The sequence below is a fragment of the Chelonoidis abingdonii genome, chromosome 4, assembly GCF_003597395.2.
Source record: "Chelonoidis abingdonii isolate Lonesome George chromosome 4, CheloAbing_2.0, whole genome shotgun sequence".
Taxonomy (NCBI): Eukaryota; Metazoa; Chordata; order Testudines; family Testudinidae; genus Chelonoidis; species Chelonoidis abingdonii.
The window spans coordinates 87,085,446-87,107,733 of record NC_133772.1 but is presented as its reverse complement, the minus strand read 5'-3'; the positions used below and the strand labels follow the sequence as shown (position 1 = coordinate 87,107,733).

The following is a 22,288-nucleotide window of genomic DNA, read 5'->3' as shown; positions in this document are numbered from 1 at the left end:
AAACTTCTTATAATTTAAATAATAAAAAATCCAATTTAAATACAATTCAGTTGCACAATTTAAATACAATTCAATTCTCCTCCCCAGTTTTATCCACCCTGCTCCCAGCTGTAGTGTAGATATACTTGAAGAGGCCATAGGTGGAAGCCCTTTCTGTACTCACTTGAAGACAAATTTTATCCTCGTCACTCATCCAAGAAGTTCCATTGAAGTAAATGAGTGAACAGATTTTGGCCCAAATTTCTATTCTGTTCAGGTTCTTATTGCCCTTATCACATAGACTCTCATCACCATAGAGTGCATAAAGCCATGCAAGTTCCTTCAAACATTCTTTCTTCCCATGTGTCTCAACTCTGAATGAGAGAGGCCACTTTTAAGGATGAGATGACAGTTCAGTCACCAATGCCTATTTAGACCTAGGGGCCTCTCTTGAAACAGTCACCAAGAATGTAAATTACAGCAAAGGGAATAGTGATTTCTGTTTTGCTGAAAACTTGTCTACTGCAAACTGGAATGAGATTGTCAAACTCATTCGTTCAAGTGTTTCTCTTGGAAATTAAATGCTGTAGCATAGATCCACGTATTTCAAACAAATTAACAAAGTAGGGCGCACATGGTTCAATAGAAACATCAATTTTTCCTAGTGTGCAGATTTGTTTGTGTACGATCTACTATAAATATCATTTGCCTGTTTCAGTTTTTTAGAATAATTCAGTCCACTTTGCTCAGTTGGTGGAACCCAGCCCCCAGTGTCAGAAAGTCTGGTTGGTGTATGGAAGGGGGTCACAGCAGTACAAGGCTCCCCTCCCCCTGTTTTGCCAGCCTGTGAAGAACACGTACAAAGGGATAAGGCTGGCTGGAGATGGGGGAGGCAAGGGCATCAAGGAGATACAGTGATGAAGGGGCTGAAAGAACTGAAAAGACAACTCCTGTTGACTTCATTAGGATTTGCATCAAGCTCTGATTTTCGAAAGGGGTCTCCTTTGACTGAAGCAATGATAATGCTCCAAGACTGGGGATGCAAATTGCATTTTCCTACTGCTGCAGAAATAAATCAACCCCACTGAATTTAAAAAGAAACACAAATGAAATAAGAAAATATAATAGACTATGCAACTTTTAAAGGATTCTGGGCCAAATTTGAAATGGAGCTATATAAGTATAACTGAGGGCAGAATTAGTCCCGCTGTGTTATTTTTGGCTATAACAACTTGATAGTGTCCTTTTAATGTCCCCATTCTCCATGATGTTGCTGGGCAAATTATAGGGTTTCACTTTTCTGGCCTTTGCATCACATTTCATTCCAAGCCACCATACCAGCTGCTTGCCTATAGAAGACTATTCTTTACACGTTTTACTCACATCTTTTTGCTCATTGACAGTGATCTGGATCAGATATTGCAGCTGGCTTTTTGTCAAGCTATTCCACTCTGGCCCCCCATCCATCTGTTACTAGAGTCAATGTGTATGGGTGGGTGGGTGGCGGGGAAGAGTGGGAATTTGCTCTGTATTGGCTGTGACAACAGTAATGTCCTACCAGATTTCCAAAACTCCCAAGTGAGTAATAGCAGCTACATTAATGCCTGACACCAATGACTGAGAGCTTGGTTCAGTTTCTATACCCCGATACAAGGACCATTCCTGGAACTACAAATGCTTAAGCAGAAACCAGCTAATTGTAAAGAATATTTGTCTGTAGACATTTAGGCAGTTTAAAGGATTTCTGTGCAACTTTGGGGATGATTGCTTTGATTGTATATATTTTTTTTAACCTCTGCCTTTTGAGATGGGGAGTAAGGGAGTATGAACATGTTTTTGATGTCTGAAAAAAATATTAGCTCCACTTGATATTAAGAATAGATAATTTTACCATAAGTTAAGTCTTTGCCATAGTTAAAGCTGAAATATGCCTTCCATTATAAACTTGATTTTGACCCATCCTCTAACTTTGCCAAACCAAAACCAAACTTCCTGACACATGGAATGTCATAACTGGAAAATGGTTTGATCTAGAAACTCCAGGCTTGTTTTAATTTTTCATGACTAGTACTGATCCCTTTGACTAGGTTTTTGTTAAGTGGGATGTATAAACTTGCTACACACTTATGAAGAGTGTTTTAAATACTGCAAGATGGCTTGTTTGAAATTTAAGAAACCCCCTATCAGACAAATAAATGCCTCCTATATTCTGCATCAGTTATAATGTATGTTTAATAAATCCTACATAATAAATCCCACATGAACCAAGGCATCTACAATTGACCTATCCTTAAAGATATGATAGTTCATGGAAAATTGTAACTATTGTTTTTATATATAAACTATTCTACCTATTATATAATGTTTTCTGTCCTCCTCCTCCCTGTGTTTTTCATGACTAAGAACTTGGTCATGAAAATAATACTTTATGCTCAAGTGTTCCTCTGATCCTGTTGCTTATTTCTCACGTGAAGTGTCATCTTAATCCTCTCTGAAATCCAAATTGCTGCAGTACAAATGACTAAAATGTCACAAACAGAATTACGGCTTCATCTGGGGAGAAAACATCAGTAGCAGATGAACAATTAAAAGTGAAAGACTTGTTCAAGCAAATGTCTCCATTGAATTAAACCAGAGTGGGAAGAAAAACTAATAGTGATGTTGATGTAGAAATAGTTCTAAATGTTTTTCAAGACTTTTCTGGTAGGTATCAACTGCCTTTTGATGTTTTTTTATTCTTGAAGTAGAACCACTGATGCTTCTGGATCCAGTGATAAGGTAGTTACCAACCTGATTTCAAAGATTAAACAACACTCTGTGTGTATGTACAGTATATATTACATACAAAAGAAAAATGTTAAAACATTTAGGTTGCAAAGTCAAGTACTCAGAAGTTAGGAAATCCCAGAGTTAAGGTTGCCTGTGCAATCTTAATTCAGCCCACTTGTGAATACGCTTTATGATGGTCTTTGATTACATGATCACATGTTATGAAAAGTGCTAGGTATTTTTAAAATTATTTCTCCCTCTTTCACACTGCCTGGACACTAACAGGGTGAATACGGAGAGCACAGGAGCGACAGTCGCCCTGCTCTCAGTTCTGGTACCTGGCACCACAGTGATCCTTTGCTGTTGGGAACAGAGAGAGGACAAAGTCTTGCTCATCCCCATAGGCCCTAGGACCATGCCCATTACAGATGGACTCTTTGGATGTGTTAGTTGCTAGACGCTACCAAGTCTCTACTCGGCATGTGCAAACTGAGATTTTTTTCAAAGGCTTATAACTTAGCCAAATGTGGGGCTTTTGAACAGGAAGATCGAAAGGCGCATTGTCTCTGACCCCAGGGCAACCCCTTTGCTAAATTTCAAGCCCTTGCTCCAAAGCATGAATGAGTTGGAGCTTCTCAACAAAACGGTTGTAAAATTTATTTAATGAGGGGAAGCCAACCTATTTTTTCCCTATCTCGTTCTTGGAAATGACTGAACTATTTTTGCTGAAACTTAAAAAAAAAATTTCAACCTCAGGCAGATGCCTTGCATGGGAAATGAACTGTGGCCTGAACAACTGAAGTTTGGCAATGCTCTAAGCAAAGAAAAATAGAGTTTTATAGGTGTCAGGCAGCACCTGTGCCACCTATAATCCCTGTGTGTGTTTATATCTTACATATGTAAAAATACATACAAACATAGGAATCCCTTCATCCACTATTCTTTCCTGAGCTGGAGTTTGGCAGCTTCAGTTATACGAGTTAGAGGAAGTGAGGAATACGGTATCTAATTGAAATTGCAGGGGGAATTTTAGGTAGTCAACACTTTTGTATGAAGCTTCATATGAAAGGTGGCACAGTGCCCCCTTAACACTAACTGCTTACTCTATGGGGAGAAGTACTATCCATAACAGCTCTTCACTGAGAAGTGAATCCAGTCGGGTGGGCTGACAGACACTTATCTTAACTTGTACCTCCTGCATAACACAGGAGGCTTGTGAGAACCAGTGTAGTGTCAGAAACTGCACCAGCTCATGAGGTGCTCTGTGGTAACAGACTCTTTCCATTTCCTAGTTTTGCATTGCTCAAAAATGCCTTTCAAGAACCACTAGGGGGAGATGAAACATCAGGCTAGGCTGTGATTAATCTGCTGACCGCTGATTCCAAGGTTGTTTGACATGTTACTATTGTCTCCTCACTTTCCTGACTTCAGGGCAAGGAAGTTACAACAAATTATAATTGATCTGAGACAATATTTGGTAATGTGGAACAGTAAAGAGGAGAGATGAAATTAAACAGGGGTGTCTATAACATTAGAGATTCTGTGGACATAGATATTTGCTGTGTATAATCCATGTTAACTTCTAACTCCACCACACCAATATATGATGTGTATATCCAGAGAAGCTAGCAGATAAATTAACTAATTCATATACAAAGTGACACCAAAAAACTTCATGCATGCAAGTCCTGCCTTTGTTTAGTTGGTTTGCTTTTTCAGTATGTTTTTCTTAAGGTCACTTTTTCAAGAAGAAACACCATATATGGGCCAAATTCTGCTCTCAGGTACACTGACGTAAATCTGCAGTAATTCTTCTGAAGTCAGGATTTCCTAGGGCTCAGTGCTGGCTGGACGCTACCCCACTCTCTCTCTGGGGATGAATTTTATATAAACATGGAAATCTGCATTGAAATTGAAAACTCCACTGATGGGTGGGGGTTTTTAAAATCCATCTACATGTCTACCATTGTAAATGCAGATAGCTCTGTTGGTTTCAGTGCAAGTTAGGGTTTGATCCTGGGAGGTGCTGAACGCTCTGACCTTCCACTGAATCCAGAAACTAAGCACCTTACAAGACTTTCAGTTATTGGTTAAATTTCAAGTTTAGGAGCCTAAAGCTAGCTATCTAAATTTATATTTAGGCAGTCAAGATATAAGAGATCTGATATTTCAAATGTGCTGAACACTCACAGTCCCACTGAGCTCAAATGATGCTGTGGGCGCTCAGTGTCTTTTGAAAATCACACCTCTTATTTAGCTGCTTAAGTAAATATTAGAGCCAAACTTCAGGCTTCTAAATGTGAAAATATTGGTTTATCTTTAGCACTGATATTCCCAATCTTTGTAAACTCTCATACAGATAAAGATAATACTTTGTGTTATTGTGAAATTATCACTGGCATGTTCAAACTGTTGTGGTAATATGTAATTCTTTACTATTATTAATCAACTATCTATTTAAAGGTAAATTAGCAATCCAGCTCTGAACACCCCAAATCTTTAAGACAAAAATTAGGATCCAAATGTGATCTTTGATGCTGATTCCTACCTCTATAATGGACTGAACCAAAATCCTGATCTAACCACTCCCAAACTTGGGATCTTTATGTAGATCCAAACTTTGTGAATTGGACCCATTGCCAATTTAAATATTTTTCCTTGTGTGTTTTAAGACTGTAGTCAGTAATATATTTAGACCAAGAGTTAAATATTTTTTAAAAGCAAGAATTTAAAGATGAAACAAAACTCTCTGCATGAGATGAAATAGTTCTGTTTTGTATTAGAAGTCTTGTATATGGAATCTGGATCCACCAAAACTTTGCTCCCTCCTTCTGCAAAAATATTCCTCCCAGTTTCTGCCATGAATGGTGGTCATCAGAATCACATATTTGCTTGACCCCCTTCCTTTGGGATGCATTGTGGCATGACTTGAGAAGTTATGGGTGGCATTGTGGACCTAGAAGGATGCCCTTTGTCCGCCTTGGATCTGGTATCTGTGGTAAATGGCCATCTTGCAGCAATCAAACAGTACATCAACTCATGCCTGCTTTTTTCAAGTTTCCTATAGTCATGGGGCCTTGACCTTAAGGGGTCCTGCCTTATTCTGCTGCATCAGTTGAATTTTTAATTAAAATCATGACCCAGTTGCAGGAATGGAAGAACTAAACCTGCTCCAGTACCCTATCTCCCAGCTGTTCCACAGTTGTGGCACACCACCACTTCCTGAATTCTTTTCCTGTCCTGTCTCTCCTCATCTCTGCTTGGTACCCAGGGCTAACGCCCCTCTTCTCATTTAGGTTCTAGTCCAGCAATGTATTTGAGCACATACCTAACTTTAAGCAAGTGAGTAGTCCTGCTGACTACCCAAAGGCATGTATGTAAATATCTGTTCTGAATTGAAAACAATATAGTTCCTATGTTTCGCCCATATGTCTTAGAAATGCCTATAAATAAAATAAAGGCCTTAGGAAAGTTGTTTAAAAATATGGTGGTTTCCTCATTGTGCCATTAATCTGTCATCCTCCTGCTTTTCACTACCTTGCAGAGCATAAAAACAACATTTTGCTGCTTGTGCAGACGTGCAGGTCAGAGTTCATTTACATGCTCAATAGAAAAGTTAGTTTTAGGATTCCACACAATAACCACCTATTCCACTAGCATTGTAAATACTGTGGTAGCTGAGAAAAGCCAGGTGTGGGTGTCCCCAGTACCACAGTTTGGAATATTGCCAGCATCCATTGGAATACAACATAGTTACATTTGAATTTGGAATACAAGTGGAATTCTCATGTCCTATAAAAGTAGGGAACGAGTGACTGAGGGAAACAGCTGCATGGCTCTGGCATGGCAATTTGCATACTGACCCTTGGTGTGTAACCTCAGTGCTCCAGAAGTTGGAATCCATTTCAGGAGGTGGGCATTTATTTACCCGGGAAAAGCACTAGCTGTTGAATTATTCCAAGTATATAAATAGAGAGAGTGAGAGAGTCGGCTGCTTGTCTGACCCCAGTGCAGACTTAATTAGCAAGTGCCTTTCACCTGCAGCAAATGTAAGTAAGGAAATTCCAGGCTGTATTTTTGATTTTATCCTTCCCCCTCTTCTCAAAATGGACTTGACCAATGCATCTGTCTGGGAGGGCAACCAGGGGTGATCATGGTTGCCTGAAGGGATTAATATTACATAGAGAGAGAAAAGGTTATTAATAAAAAGTATTCAAGAAGAATGACCTAAAGGTTAGGAGATAGTGGGAAGCTACTGTAGGCCCAGTGAGGGCAGCAAAGCATACAACTCAGTTTCATTTCTTGCTGTCATTTCTAAACGTTTGAAGAGTGGGCAAGATGCAACTGTAGGGCTTGATCCTGTAGTCATTATGTGTAAAGAACTCCCAGAAGCTTGGCACATGTTGCAGCTGCAGCATTGGGATCCAAATGTTGGTATTTTGTGGAGAGGATGATAAAGCCCTTAAGGAGGAGAGAATCTCCCTAAGGAAAACTGTGTGATAATACATATTATTTTGTAATTCTTCAGCTTGCACAAAAGCAGTCACAGTATTGTCTTCATAAATATTTTTATTTACATCTAAATTGTTCTAATGCCTTTAAGTCCTAGTGCCTAAGTGCTATTGTCATCCACCAGGAGGGAGAAAAGGGTGTGCATGAGTGGGGGACATACCTTTGGCCTTCTCTGACCCTATTACACCACCTGTGATGATTACAAAGGTGAGGAGTTAGCACTTGACCAATCCCTGGTCCAGCCCCTCCAAAGGGCATGCTTTTGCCCACTAAAAATCCCCTGAGCTTAGGCCCTGAGAGATCTTAGGTGTTCTGAGGTATAATCAGAAATAGTTTGTTGGCATCTTTTCTGATTTTGAAGATGGCTGGTGCACCCTTTCAAATTCAGTGGTTGAAATGCTCCTGAACTGGCTCTGTCCTTCAGCAAAATGGGAAAGGATGAAAGCAGCCATTATTTACTTGTTCCCATAATATAAGAACTAGGGGCCACCAAATGAAATTAATAGGCGGTAGGTTTAAACCAAATAAAAGGAAGTTTTTCACACAGCACACAGTCAACCTGTGGAACTCCTTGCCTGAGGAGATTGTGAAGGCTAGGATTATAACAGGGTTTAAAAGAGAGAAATTCAGGGAGGTTAAGTCCCTTAATGGCTGTTAGCCAGGATAGGTAAGGAATGGTGTCCCTAGCCTATGTTTGTCAGAGGATGGAAATGGATGGCAGGAGAGAGATCACTTGATCATTATCTGTTAGGTTCAGTCCCTCTGGGACACCTGGCATTGGCCGCTGTCAGCAGACAGGATGCTGGGCTGGATGGACCTTTAGTCTGGCCCAGTATAGCCATTCTTATGTTCTTATGAAAGGAATAAGAAGATGGAGAACGTGTACTTTTGCGTGCGGCAGTGTTCGGGTGATGGAGATTGTGAGCCTCATGTGAAGATGGTGTGCTTGGACTATCACTTCACCCTGAAATACTAGGTGGTAACAATTCCTTTCTGTCTTGCTTGAGTAAGCTCGTTGGGACTTGGGTTACACACCTGGTATTGATATTAGTGACACTTATGGTGTCTTAACCTAGATGAAAGAATATTTGATTTTTGGTCATACCAGCAAATATCTTGGCTGGAGCCACTGGAGCCTGCCTAGCCTCATAGATCCCAGGTACTATCTGTGGTATTGGGACTGTACACGTCTGATTCGCCTCTCATTGATACTGGTGTAAATCAGGAGCACTAGTATCTCAACTGAAATCAATGGCATTTTGCTAATGTAAAACCAATGTGAGAGGAGAATCAGGCCCTATATGTATGCCTAGTACACCCCTTGCCCAGCAGCCTTACATGGATGCTACAACAGAGCTGTACACATAGCCTCATACACAGCTACGGCTGTGCCCTGCAGCAAGCAGTGTCCCATCAGCCGCCTGCTTCGCTCAGAATTTTATAATAATCTTTGACAGGTATTTTTCAGCTCTCTTCTACAGAGGCGATGCAGTATAATGAACTTAGGAAATGTCTGGCAGCTGAGAATATCAAAGTTCTTATACTGTTTTGACACTAAGGGCCTTGTCTTCATTAGGGAAATTTATGCAAGGTAGCCACATAGGTGCAAGTCCCTAATGTAGACACAGTTGACAGGTATAAGTCAGTGCTTGCACAACTGTGACTTAAACTAATATAATTTACACCTGGTCTATACTTAAAACTTAGGTTGATATAGCTATGTTGCTCAAGGGTGTGAAAAATTTGCACTTCTGAGCACCATCGCTTTGGCAACCTAACTGCTGGTGTTGATGCAGCTAGGTTGACAGAAGAATACTTCCATCAACCTAGCTATCATCGCTCAGAGAGGTGGAGTTCCAACAGAAATGGAAAAACCTCTTCAGTTGGTGTAGGCTACATGTATGTTACGGCTTATGCTGACATAGCTATGGAACCGTAGCTATGCTGCTATCATCCATATCATGTAGATGTGGCCGTATCCTGATAAGTCCTGTGTTGCACCAGTCCAGCATGTCTATATTAGGGGTTTGCACTGGTCTAACACCACCACTGCAAATTTCCTTAATGCTAGACAGGCTCAAACTTAAGATTGTGTCTACATTTAAACCACTACAACTGATTGAAAAATAGAAAAAGAATTTTGTGAAAATTGTTGAAAGTTGATTCAATTTTGCAGGATTTGAGACAAAACATTTTTTTTCAAAAATGTTCCAGAATATCTTTTTTGGGAAATAAAAAGTTTTAATCCTTCTTCCGCCTCTCTGACAATAAAATACAATGCAAAAAAAAAAAAAAAAAAAAAAGAATAATGTCCAGGTGTCTTCCACCCCCCACTTTTTCATTTGTTTTTGACAAAAAAATATTTTTTGAGTGGACAGTTTTTTGGAAAAATTTAGACTAGCTGTAGCAGAAAGTGAGGCTTTCAGTAATATTTCAGTCCCACATATACTACAAAAATAAACATTTTGGACCATGTTATAACATGGCTTTTTTCCTTGCTTGTGTTAACGGAAAAAAAATTATAAACAAGGGGCAGACTGGAAAAAAAAGTGGTGGTACTTTCTCAAGCTCTGCCCATGACCCAAGGCTTCAACCGCTGTCACTTCCACCCATTCATAATGTCAAATAAAATATCAGTGTCAGCAAATTGAGCATGTCCTCATAACATCTTCATCATGACTCTCCTTTCTTATATGTTTTGATCAGCAGTGATATTGATGCTTATTTCAGAGTTAACACCCCATTGAGATGAAAAGGCCAATTTATACTTCTGAGAGCTATTGTTTAAACCTGCTTGCACATTCAGACCGTGTCTGTGCTACAGGGACTATAGCTGCATAGCTATGGTGCCATAGCTATGCCAGGATAACACGGAGGCATAGATGCAGACTGGAGCAACAGAAGGGTTTTTCCCCAGTGCGATAGGAAAGTCACCTCCTTGAGCAGTGATAGTTAGGTTTATGGAAGCATTCTTACATTTACCTAGCAGCATCTACACTGAGGGTTAGATTGGCATATCTGTGGGACTCAGGAGTGTGGATTTTTCACACCTTTGAGAGCCATAGCTATGTTAACCTAAGTTTTAAGTGTAGGCCAGGTCTCAGAATTTATCTTCACAAACACAAGGGCTAAATAACTTATTTTAAAATTAAATAATAATAATAATACCCAGCTTTAAATGGAGCTTTTCAGCAATAGATCTCAAAGTGCTTCACAGAGGTGATCAGTAAATTTACCAGGATCCTATGACTACAGAGGTGTTAAGAGGGTCACTCTACCTTGACAGGTCCCTTGCAATATGTACTCTCTAATTACGCTAAACAATCTGTTCCACCTTGCATGTTGCTGTGACTCTGAAAGTGCCTTTCCCAGACCTGAAGAAGAGTTCTGTGTGGTTCAAAAGCTTGCTTCTCTTTCGCCAACAGAAATTGGTTCAATAAAAGATATCACCTCACCTACCTTGTCTCTCTACCAGGGTTAAAGCATGGTTACCTAACATGGTTGTGAAATGTACTTTTCTATTCACTCAGGCAAACGGAAGTCATGTTATAATACTCTTGGGCCACAATCATGTTTAAAAAGAGTTACAGCTGCATAGAGGCAGTGTCTCAGGCTCCAACTACATCATTGTGATAATTAGACTTGTCAGAATTTAATGTGTATATTTTATCATATCAGTGGATGATATCAATGTTTATTTCTAAGCATTTTTTATTTTTATTGATTTACATTTTCACAATTATGGGAAATAATGGGTGTGTGTATCAGACAATAGGGGAGTTAGATGATATTTATTTAATGACAGTAGGTGTTGAGATTCAAAAAGTTAAAGCTTTATAACAGTTAACACAGAAATTGTCAACATCACATGTCAATATTCAAAGTACATATCTTTAAACTGAACATTAATAAGTTCTCAAACAGCATTTTTCTTACTTTTTCTATCTGTATATTTTGATTACTATTGATGGAAATATTTTTTTCAGTGAAGTGAATGTTTACCAACATTTACTGATAAAAATACAATCCTTCCAGCTACAATGGTGGCAGGAGACCTGGTTGTCTCATGTTTATCCCGTGACCTTATTAAAATCTAATTAAAAATTATAGGGAAGACCAAACCTAACTGTGATCCTCAGTGTAAATCTTTTGCCTGGAGATGAGAATACAGTTAATCCCCATCTATACTACAAATTTTATCATGTTTATATCTCAGTCAGAGAAGAAATGTGGTCCCCTGATTTGGTTATTGCTGTGCCATAGACAGGGTCTTGTTTACCTATGTCAGAGTGGTGATATGAAGATTTATTAGTTAATGCTGAAGATGGAAAGCACAAGGTATTATAACCTGGTAGTACTCTACCACTCCATTTACTACTGCAAGGCTTCTGTGTTCTTATAAGGCAGTTTGGAATAATTTATTTTTCCCCAGTGTGACTCTTTGCGTATCTTTTTCGTAAAGGTGTTCCTACCAATCATTTGTAAAAATACCTCAACTATAGCAGGGCGTGCCGAATACAGCAGTGGCCAGGTTAAGGGGGGCATTATTAAAGTGGAGATAGACCTGGACCAGAACCAGAGATCTGAGACATCCATCCTGTCCTCAGGCTTTGGGAAACGTCAGCCTGAGATCTGAATTCAGATGTGAACTTTGCAGCACTTTCTCAGCTTTATTTGAACAACCCATTTTTAAATGAAAGGGACCTAAGTCTGATCCTCCTGGGTGGATGTAAATCAGGAGTAACTCGGTTGGAGAGCTAGTAGAGTGATACTGGCATAAAACTATGTGAGATTAGAATCAGGCCTTGTGTGTGGAATAAATCTTGCTAGCCTACAGGCATTCAGCACATGTTGCTACAGTGGAGGGAATTTTGCTTTTTAAAGAAAAGATTGGAGGTTGCCTTTTGAGAACGTGACTCCTGAAGTTGTAAAGAATGAATCATTGGTGCTGATTATACTTCATCCATGCAGCTCTGCAGTTACCCTTGTTCTGCTGACTATATAAGATTTGGGTGATGTGTTTGTAGAGGGTGTTGAGTCTGGAACTTTGACACTCTGATATCTTTCTCTCTTTACTTTGAATTACTGAACTACTGGTGGAGATCAAAGAAATGGGGAGGAGGGCTGACAAGGAACAGTGCATGCAAGATGTCTGCAGAGCTTTAAATAAATAAAAAGGGGTTAAGATCTTAAATCAGTTACAGAATATCTGTAGACATGGGGCCCTGTTTTGCAAACACAGAGCTGCACCTAAAGTTGAGAACTTTCATGCATGGAGCACACTTACAGGCTTCGGTCCTTACAAAGCACTGTCCATATCAAATCCACATATTACAAATATAGGTGTGTGCTACTGATCACACCTTAGATTGTTACAGCTGAAATAATGTTTTAGCTCTAGTAGCTTTTTTACCATTTTTATCTATTAGTTTGCCTTTTGCATTTTCTTCAGCCTGGAAAATTAAACAGGCAGGTCAGTTTCACTTCAGTTTCTAGTTGACTTCACTTTCTAGTTCTCAAGCAGTTGTCTTTATGTTCCTAACTGTGCTGGGGAGTATATAAGTAAAAACCTCAGCAAACTTCACTAAAACTTAAAAAAGAGAAAAAAATAATGAATCTATTTCAAAAGGGTGAAACTCACTCATGATGCCCAGCATCCCCAGAAAAACGTAGGTCCTGCATACAGGTTGTGCAGAGTGACCATGAGCCCATGCGTCCCCTACACTACACAGAAAGAAGAACTGCACTGGCCCCATTGAGACCAGTGAAGAGAAGTCTGAAATGGGATAGGTCAGAGGAGTAGTCACAGGAGTCAATAGTCCAGTGGCTGAAACGTCCCCATCACCTATGCAACTGGTATGGAAGAACTACAGCTGCTGTTCTGCTGCAGGGATGGGGACATGTTGCTCATCAGCCCTGATTTGAAGGGGTGGGTTTCACCTCTTCAAGTCCTTCACATTCCATCCACATAGAACCTGAATGCTCAGGCTTTGTAGTGGGTAGAACAAGATTTTATTAAAAAAACAAACAAAAAACCAAACCTGCTCCTCCCATCCCCGCATCACCACCAAGTTTTGCTGAGGGTCTTGTGCAGCATGCGTGAGTTTTACCCTACAAGAATAGATTCATTATTTTTTCTCTCTTTTTTAAGTTTTAATGCAGTTTGTTTAGTTTTTTATTTGTATGTTCCCCGTACTGCTGGGAAGCATATACCTACCTACTTTTATAACACTAAATATTTTAAAAGCATTTCCATCTTCTAGCAATCTCCCTGCTGTGATTTAGGTGGCATTGAGTGATGTCATCAACTCTTAAGTGGGGATCATAAAACCCTGAATTCAAGACTTGGTGGGTTAATAAATGAGAAAATGTGTGTATTTTGGTCTTTATTCTCCACTGACACTGCAAATCAGCAGTCACATTTGATCAGTGGAGTCACACTGGTATAAAACCAATGTTCTTGAGAGGAGAATTGGTCCCAAAAATTTCATTCACATGTAATCAGTTAATGATGAAGGTTATGTGTGTGCTAATGGGTATAAAATTGGAATCCATGAGAGTGTGATGTAAAGGTTTTATGAGCATGAGTTTGTGATGGTCACATTACTCACAAGAGGTAAAGCCAACAGTAAGTTATTTAGGTCATTTCAAACAGAGGTCTATAAAATCTCCCATACCGTACCATTATGTATTTTTATGACGTTACATGTTACTGACAATCTATTCTAGAAATGTTTTAGAGTTAAAAAATATTTGGTACTGCTTTTATATCCTGCCAGTAGAGCTTCATGCCTTAGTTACTATGGGCCAGAGTCTCCATTTCTCTGGTATTGCACAGTTGCCCTCAAGCTGCATCCAAAGATCCTTGAGTGGCATAACAGTACTGTAGTTACTCTTATGCCACTCCCTTCTTCTGACCATTGGCATATGGCAGCGATGGCCACACTTACTGCCCTTCTGAGCTGCATACAACAACCTTCAGAGCCGGTGCTTGGGGCTTCAGCCCTGCAGCAGGTTGGTGGGGCTCGGGGATACTGTCCAGCTACAAAATATCTGTAGACATGGGGCCCTGTTTTGCAAATACAGAGCTGCACCTAAAGTTGAGAACTTCCATGCATGGAGCACACTTACAGGCTTTGGTCCTTACAAAGCCGTGTCCATATCAAATCCACATATTACAAATATAGGTGTGTGCCTCAGTCCCATCTGTTGTGCCTGCTGAGGCTTGGGACTTCAGCCCCACAGGAGGTGCCTGCCAGGTCTCAGGGCTCCACCCCAGTGGGAAGGGGGATCTTGGGGCTTCAACTCCATAGGTTGCACCTGCTGGGTCTTGGGGCTTCAGCCCTGCAAGAGGTGCCTGCTGGGGTTTGGGGCTCTAGCTCAGCAGGAAGGGAGGTCTCAGGGCTTCATCCCCACAGGATACACCTGTTGGGGCTTCAGCCCCATTCCTGGGAAGCCCTGAGCCCTGGCAGGTGTGCCTTGTGGGGCTGAAGCCCTGAGATCTGGTGTGCAGAAGCCCTGAGCGCCACACCCCCAGTCCAGTAGGTGGAGAATGGGGGGGCTCTTCAAGCTGCATATGAATGGTAAAAGAGCTGCGGTTTGGATACCCCTTGCAGATGGGGAATGGTAGGAGAAAATAGGGTGCGTCAACGGTTTTTCTTATGCCCAGAAGATGGTGGGCTGCTGTAACAGCCTAGATGGTTGGGATTGATGGCAGCTAGTTAGAGGCTGGGACTGGCCTAGCATATGAATGGCCTAAGGATCAGGGGAGCATCGAGATAGTTTAAAATATTGCAACTTCCTCCCTACTCAGCTTCACCAAGAGCTTATTGCCCACAGCTCAGGAATGAGTCCAACTGTACATGAGTCCAACTGTACAGAGCCCAAAGAGACTCATTAAACTTCTAAAGATATCTAAACCAGCTTTTGTATACTTTAAAAATGTCATCATTTACAGTACACTATCACAGGACTTACCATTGCTTGGAGAGAGTGTTGGTGTCTCCTCTTCCCAGTGGCATAAATCTCCAACTTCTACCACAGTAGGGCACAGATTGGGCTTATATTCTTTAATATAGAGAAAAATTGTCTGTTGCCCATCCTGGGCCTCAGGACAATACATTAAATATATTAAAATTAGGTTAAAACTTCCTTTATGGGGGATAGAAGAAGAAGAATCAAAATAGATCAATAAATTCCTCATATCTGTAGGATGGGTGGGCTGTAGGTCTGGAAGCAAAGTAGAGGAAATTCTACGTTTTGGGAAGAGAAAGACAAAACATTTCTGGAGTAGGTTTGTTTAACTCAATGGTTCTCAACCAAGGGTATGCGCATTATTGGGGTTTGTAGAGGTCTTCCAAGGGTACATTAACTCATCTAGGTATTTGCACAGTTTTACAACAGGCTACATAAAAAGGGCGAGCGAAGTTGGTACAAACTAAAATTTCATACAGTTTATGCTGCTCAGTATACTATACACTGAAATGTAAGTACAGTATTTATATTCCAATAGATTTATTTTACCATTATATGGTAAAAATGAGAAAGTGAGAAAATTTTAAGTCATAGTGTGCTGTGACACTTTTTTGTATTTTTATGTCTGATTTTATAAGCAAACAGTTTTAAAAAGAGAGATACCTTGGGGGTACGCAAGACAAAATCAGAATCCTGAAAGGGCTACAGTAATCTGGAAAGGATGAAAGACATTTTAACTAAAATAACAGCTGTCTGAAGTTGCTCAGGGACTGTTACAATAAATTCTGTGGAGATGGATTAGGGACACAATACAACTGAGGCAGTGAATGGGACACAATAAGTTCTTTATGCACATAGCTTTGCAATTTATCCCATGGTTATAAAATGTATCATGGTGCTCCAGTTTACCACATGGATATCACCTTCATGCATGTGGTACCCATTGTTCCCTCTAATTTTTCCCACATATGCACAGAATGAATTTTATGGGCTCTGGGGTGGAGCCAGGGATGAAGGAGTTTGGGGTGCAAGCTGCCCTGAGGCTACAGCAAGGAGAAAGGACTCCCACCAGCTCTCTCTCCCTGCAGCAGCACCTGGGATGGAGGAGAGGCACCTCTCCCCGCTGCGACAGCTCTGGGGCTGAGGCCTTGGGATAGGTACCTCTCCCATGGCTGTGGTAGGTCCAGGCCAGACCGGGGCTAGGTTGGGGCCAGGGAAGGGGCACCTCTCCCCTGGCCACAGCAGGTCCAGGGCTGGGGGAGAGACATCTCTCCCCACCGCAGCCCTGAGCGCTTGCATGGCGCTTAATAGGCTGCTGCGTGGCTGCGTGGCTCAGAGGGAACTTAGTGGTACGCATCGGTCTATAAAAATAAATGTTATATAAATAAATCTATGCCCACCTAGTGATAATTGTGACCTCTCTCTGTGGCAGTTCCTAGCCAGTAATAATTTTTCTAAGACAGTGGAGATAGAACCAATATTCTCCTATCATTTGAGCTAAAGGAGAATGTCATCAAGATAAAGCCTATGACACACAGTTAAGCAGTTCTGATGCCTCTAGCATAGGTCATTGGTACCTGAACATGTTATCCTGTTCATTTCTCTCTTTCTCTTTGAGTATGTCACCCATGCGTTTACAAAAATTTTGCAGTTTGCAGCTGACTTTCTCTGTGGCCAACCGGCAGGGGTGGCTCCAGACCCCAGCATGTCAAGTGCGTGCTTGGGGTGGCAAGCTGCGGGGAGTGCTCTGCCGGCGCCGTGAGGGCGACAGGCAGGCTGCCCTCCACGGCTTGCCTGCGGAGGGTCCGCTGGTCCCGCGGCTTTGGCGGACCTCCCGCAGGCGTGCTGCGTGGTCCGGCGGTTTTGGAGGGACCAACGGACCAGCCGACCGTCCACAGGCAAGCTGCAGCAGGCAGCCTGCCTGCCCTGCTTGGGGCGGCAAACTTCCTAGAGCCACCCCTGCCAACAAGGAAGTGTCAAACATGAGGATCCTAAGTCACATCCAGTGCCATCTGGGCCATTATTATATTAAATACTATTATAAGAAGCTTTGCCTCTTTGGCCCCTTTCTTAATTCAACCCTCTGTTCCAGAAGTGCTGCTGTCTCAAACCTCTTTTGACACCCAAACAGATCACAAAACATTGATACTTCCAACTGTCTGGGTCCTGAATGATTGAAATCAAAGGGCCATGATCCTTATTCTCCTCTCCCTTATACTGGCTTCACACCAGTATAATTTAATTGACTTCACTTGAGTTTCTCCAGATATTTATTGGTATGAAGAGAGGAGAATCAGGCTTCTGTTTCCTTATTTGGGGTTAGAGGATGCCTGAAGGGAAGGGAGACCTTTGAGAGAGGGAGAAATGTTGTAAGGCAAAGCCTGCACGAATATCAAGACAGGAAGAAAATTCTTAGGTCTGAGTCTGATCTTGCTTATACTAGATCAATGCTGGTGTAACTTCACTGATTTCAGTGAAGTCACTTCTGATTTACAGTGGTGTGAGATCAGAATTAGCCATGTCTCCAGTGTCTTCGCTCATGCTGGATAATTCATTTCCAAACGCTTTTAATTAGTCACAGGTAAACTCTGACTTCCTGGAGTTGGTGCCTCTCCCAGAAATGGGCTTTTAACTACAGCTGTATCTGTTCCAGAACTCTTGCCTCCAAGTTACTCTGCTACCATGCAAGTAGGTGTCATATGAAATGTAGGTTAAAATCCTTCCCCCTCCCTTTCTCTATGGTGAAAGATCAGAGGCCCAGGTCTCAACATGCTAGACAAGACAATCACTTCAGAAGTTGCTTTGTGGGGAAAACAGAAAGCAGGCAGGCAGGCAGTTTGGCCACTGTGCATTATGTAACCAGTGCACTGGCTGCAGGAGCTGGATGACTGACATTGAGAAATTCCTAGGGGAGGGGGAGAGGGTGCTGCCCTGGAGTCACTGTAAGCGATAGTTCTAAGAAACCTGACGCGGAAAGTGGCTTTAGGTAAAGGGAAACAAATTGGGAATAATAATAATAATCTGCTGCCGCACCAAATGTCAGTACACATGTCATTTATTTTTCTGATGAAATGACATGCATCCAGCCTTTGGACATGAATAAGGGGGCATGCCATTTGGGAAATGAAAGGCAGCCACAGCGATACAAAAAGACACTGTATTTTCCCTCATTTCTTTCTCTCGATTTCTTGACATTAAAAGCCAGATAACTCCAAAGAGTTTTCTGCTTCTCATCCTAGCTCCCCTCAATCTAGTTCGGTGTGGTGACAGGCCCTTGGATGTGTTACTGCCCCTTTAAGACCTGCTCTCTTCCAGTTCCACAGAAGGGAGTGACCTCTGGGCTTTGACAGCTCCCCTAATAACTAGCACAGCCTAGGCTCCGCCCACAGCCCCGGATTGGGCAGCGGGCCGGTATCCCATCCTCAGATTGGCTGGGCGCTTCCCCTAAGCGAACCTTTAGAACTCCGAGACACAATATTCTGTTACATTGTAGCAAAATGGCGACTGTCATTCACAACCCCCTGAAAGCGTAAGTAGGAATAAAAAATGTACATATTCCGCGTGGTTTAAATATGAAAAAAGGCGCCTTTCCGATGCTGCTGCCTGCCTGAGCCCGGTGCTTCCAGTCTCCCAGCTGATCTCTCCTCCCTCCCTCTTTCCTTTCTGACTCCTCTCTTTTTGTTGCAACACACAGAGACGTCTTGCTCTGAAATTAACAAGAAGAAATTGTTACATTTTTGTTGTGATTAATTGGCTGGCCTGGAGGAAGAGAGATTTGAGTTCTGAAGGGGAGGATGGCCGCTGGGCTTCTTGCAGCTTTTGGGGCTGCGTGGATCTTGGAAACAGCAAGATCCTGCAGGACCCCTGAGGGGGTGCTTGCACTTGACAGAGTCCTGAGCCTGGCGTCCGGGCTGGCTTCCCTCGCCACAGCCCAGTGTCCAAGGGTGAGGGAGCGGTCCTGGGAATCGGGGCATAATTATCGGTTTTGCCGCGCTCCGACAGCAGATCGGAGTTTTGTTTTGCAAACCTTCTTGGAGTTGGGATGACTTGCAGAGGGGGAAGGAATCAGCCACAGCGTTTCCTAGCCGGGCGGCAGGGGCATTGCAAATGCAATTACACTTCGGTTTGTGTGCGAGGAAGAGAGAGCCGGACTTGCCTGAAATGAATGACTCGGGGTCACTGATGATTGATGTTTAGGCAGGAAGTCTAGAGAGCTCTTTGCGTACGGGAGGTTTTCGCTTTTAAAAGTGGCAACGAGAGTTGATTGTGTTTCCACTTTGGGAAGGACACACAGATTACCGAAATCCGCCCTAGTGTAAATGAGGGCAGAATTTGGCCAACTGTTTGCTAGGAGATATAGGAAGAGAGTGTGGGGGCAGGTGCCTCTGCTGCGGAAATGTGCTGGGTTCTCCGGTCTTGAATTAAGGCAGATTTAGGATGGGCACACAGGAGGCAGTCATCTTTTTCTGGATCAGGTCCTTTATTTCCTTATGGTCTGCAGCACACACCGTTAATCCCTCAAGGCATTAGGGAGAATGGGATTTGGCACTGTATGTGGAGAGAGACGGGGCTGTCTTAACCTTTTAAAAATGACTTCGGTGCTAGGGGGCAGCTCTTGCTAATAATGCAAGATGCTCATAATGCAAGAAAGCAGAGTAGCTGGTGGAGACACTTAATTTGGAATTTCAAGTCACACCGAGTGCGTATTTTTATCCGTTTGAGTTTTTAGAGATGTAATTCAAACTGTGAGCTGCGTCCTTTCAATTAAACTTTCTCCGATTAGAGTTGGAAAAATATTTGGAGATTTTCCCCACGGATTCCTGCTGCTGTCTCTGTGCTGTGCAGCAGTCTGGAGGGAAGGAAAGCTTTACACTGGGTGGGGGCATACAGCTGGCATATTTGCATCACTCTTTCTCCATCTTGGCATCAAACATTTTCTTACGTTAAATATTCTTTCATTTAGCAAATTGTAAAAATCTGTTGAGAAGGGGCAAGTGCCGTTAGAACAGTGTTATCAAAGGAGTCCATGTCTTTTTGAAAAAAAGACCCCACTCGCTCCCCGTGAATATGTATGGGTTATACAATGTTCCACCAATCAGACTGCATATTTTATAGTTGTCCCAGTGAGAACAACTTTTTAACCTGCTCTCCCCCCCCCGCATTCTGCTGCTTAAATCATTTTATTTCTCAGTTTAAAAAATAAATACGTTAGCTCATTCATTGTTGCCAATTTAACTGCATGAAAACAATATAGGTAACTACACAATATCTTTTGTTATGTGTGTAGAGAGACAAGGTGGAGGGAAGTAATATCTTTTATTGGACCAACTTCTGTCCTGCTTGCGTGTTGTGTGAAATGCCCTGTGTATTGATGTGACTATGTAAATATTAATAACAAAGGAGGCTGGGGATGTTTTTCTTTCGGGAAAGTCATTCGTTTGCTGTTGGAGGTGAGTTTCCTCGGAATCCGATCAGTCTCGTGTCGCGTGGCGCTCGATGGTGTGGATGTGCGGAGAGCGAAGGGAAGCTTGATTCTACTCTTGCTTACATGGGTGCAAATGAGGAGTAACTCCATATGGAGTTACGGAGTGGTAAACCCCTGTGAGAGTGCCGAGGACTTGGGAGAAGAAGGGAGAAGATTTGAACGTGGACTACTCCTTTCCGAACGACGTTATTATGTATTGTGTTAGCTTTGCACTTTTTGTAATTGTGGTACATGTAACATTCACACCTGTGATTTATATCTCCATTCTAAATCCTGCCTCCTTTGTACTTATAGTTAAATTCTTTCGAAACCAAGTCAATAGGAGCAGGAGCAGGAGCAGGTCTGTTATAATTAGCCCCCTATTCCTCCCCCTCCCTCTGGGGTGAGAAGCCAGGAAACAATAGACCTCAAGTGCAGGGTTTGCTTTTCTCTGTGAGCCTTTTAAAGTACCAATGCTGGGTAGGGAAAACAGGACTGTTACTGGCTGGCTGACACCATCTGTCTTTTTTTTTTTTGTAACAACTTGTTTAATAAAACATTCTATAATTTCCATTTATTCTTACAAGTTGCTGATCAGGAAACAATCCACATGTAAATAAATTATGCAAGGGATAAATTAGGACAAAAGCATTAAGACACATAATTGGGGGGGGGGGGAAGGGGAGGATGCATTGCATAGTGTATTATCCTCATGTGTCCTTCCTGACAATGAAAAGGAGCTGAATGACATTTGCATTTCCTCTGTCTGCGTTTTGATTGTGTCTGAAAAAAAAGAAAAGAAACCACCCTACAGACGCCCCCTACAGAAACTGGCCATACAAAGGTTTTGCTCTGAGATGGGTGACAATGTAGATACTATAGACTGAAATACTAGTTCAGGTATTGTGAAACGCACTGTGTGTGTTTATTTATTTATGTGTGTATTTCTTTTAGCTCCAGTACATAGACACTTACCTTGCTCTGTTTATACTATACTAGTTCTCATGGGATAATATTTTCCAGTGTACCTGAATATCTGATGTAATTACATGACATTGCATAGCTCAGGGCTGGGTCCCTTATTAATGACCAGTGACTCTTTATATTACCATTGCCTCTTTCTCTTGATCACCTTGGATATCTCCATCTCTTCTCTGTCCTCCTCTCCTCTATTTGCTTCTGTGATCCAATCAACCTGACATGACTGCTCATTGTTTCTGCCATTTAACACCTTGTGGTTTGCCAACATGGTGCTACAGGCAGAAATATTACAGGTCTGAGTTCATCAGATCATAAAGAGAAGGCAGCAGGTGTCTGGATAAATACATTGTCCTGGCTCGACAAAACAGTCATATTCAGAAACCATCAGTGGATAGTGGTGTGTTTTAAATTCAGTTTTTTTTAAGCAGCCTTCTGTTGTGTGTCTACATCTATATTGTTTTTTTCTTTCGATCTCATTCTCTGCTTTTAATGCACACATCTTATTCTAATAGCTATGAGATGCATGGATGTATGGAAGGTAGAAATACTGTAGAATAATACTTTGAATCACTTAAAATGTCATTCAGCTATCTCAGTGCACTTTACAAG

At 41.7% G+C, this 22,288-nt stretch overlaps 1 protein-coding gene across 4 annotated transcripts in view; it reads left to right on the top strand.

Annotated features, from left to right (window-relative positions):
• DPF3 (double PHD fingers 3) overlaps nt 1-22,288 on the top strand; it is a 269,649-nt gene that overhangs the window by 31,557 nt on the left and 215,804 nt on the right. Inside the window, exon 1 of one of the 4 annotated variants that reach the window (XM_075065417.1) lies at nt 18,665-18,763. The exons of the other annotated variants lie outside the window; for them this stretch is intronic. Within the exon in view, the coding sequence (XP_074921518.1) occupies nt 18,732-18,763 (32 nt within the window). The 5' untranslated portion in view covers nt 18,665-18,731. Of the gene's footprint in view, nt 1-18,664; nt 18,764-22,288 lie in introns of those variants that run through there. 4 annotated transcript variants of the gene reach the window in all.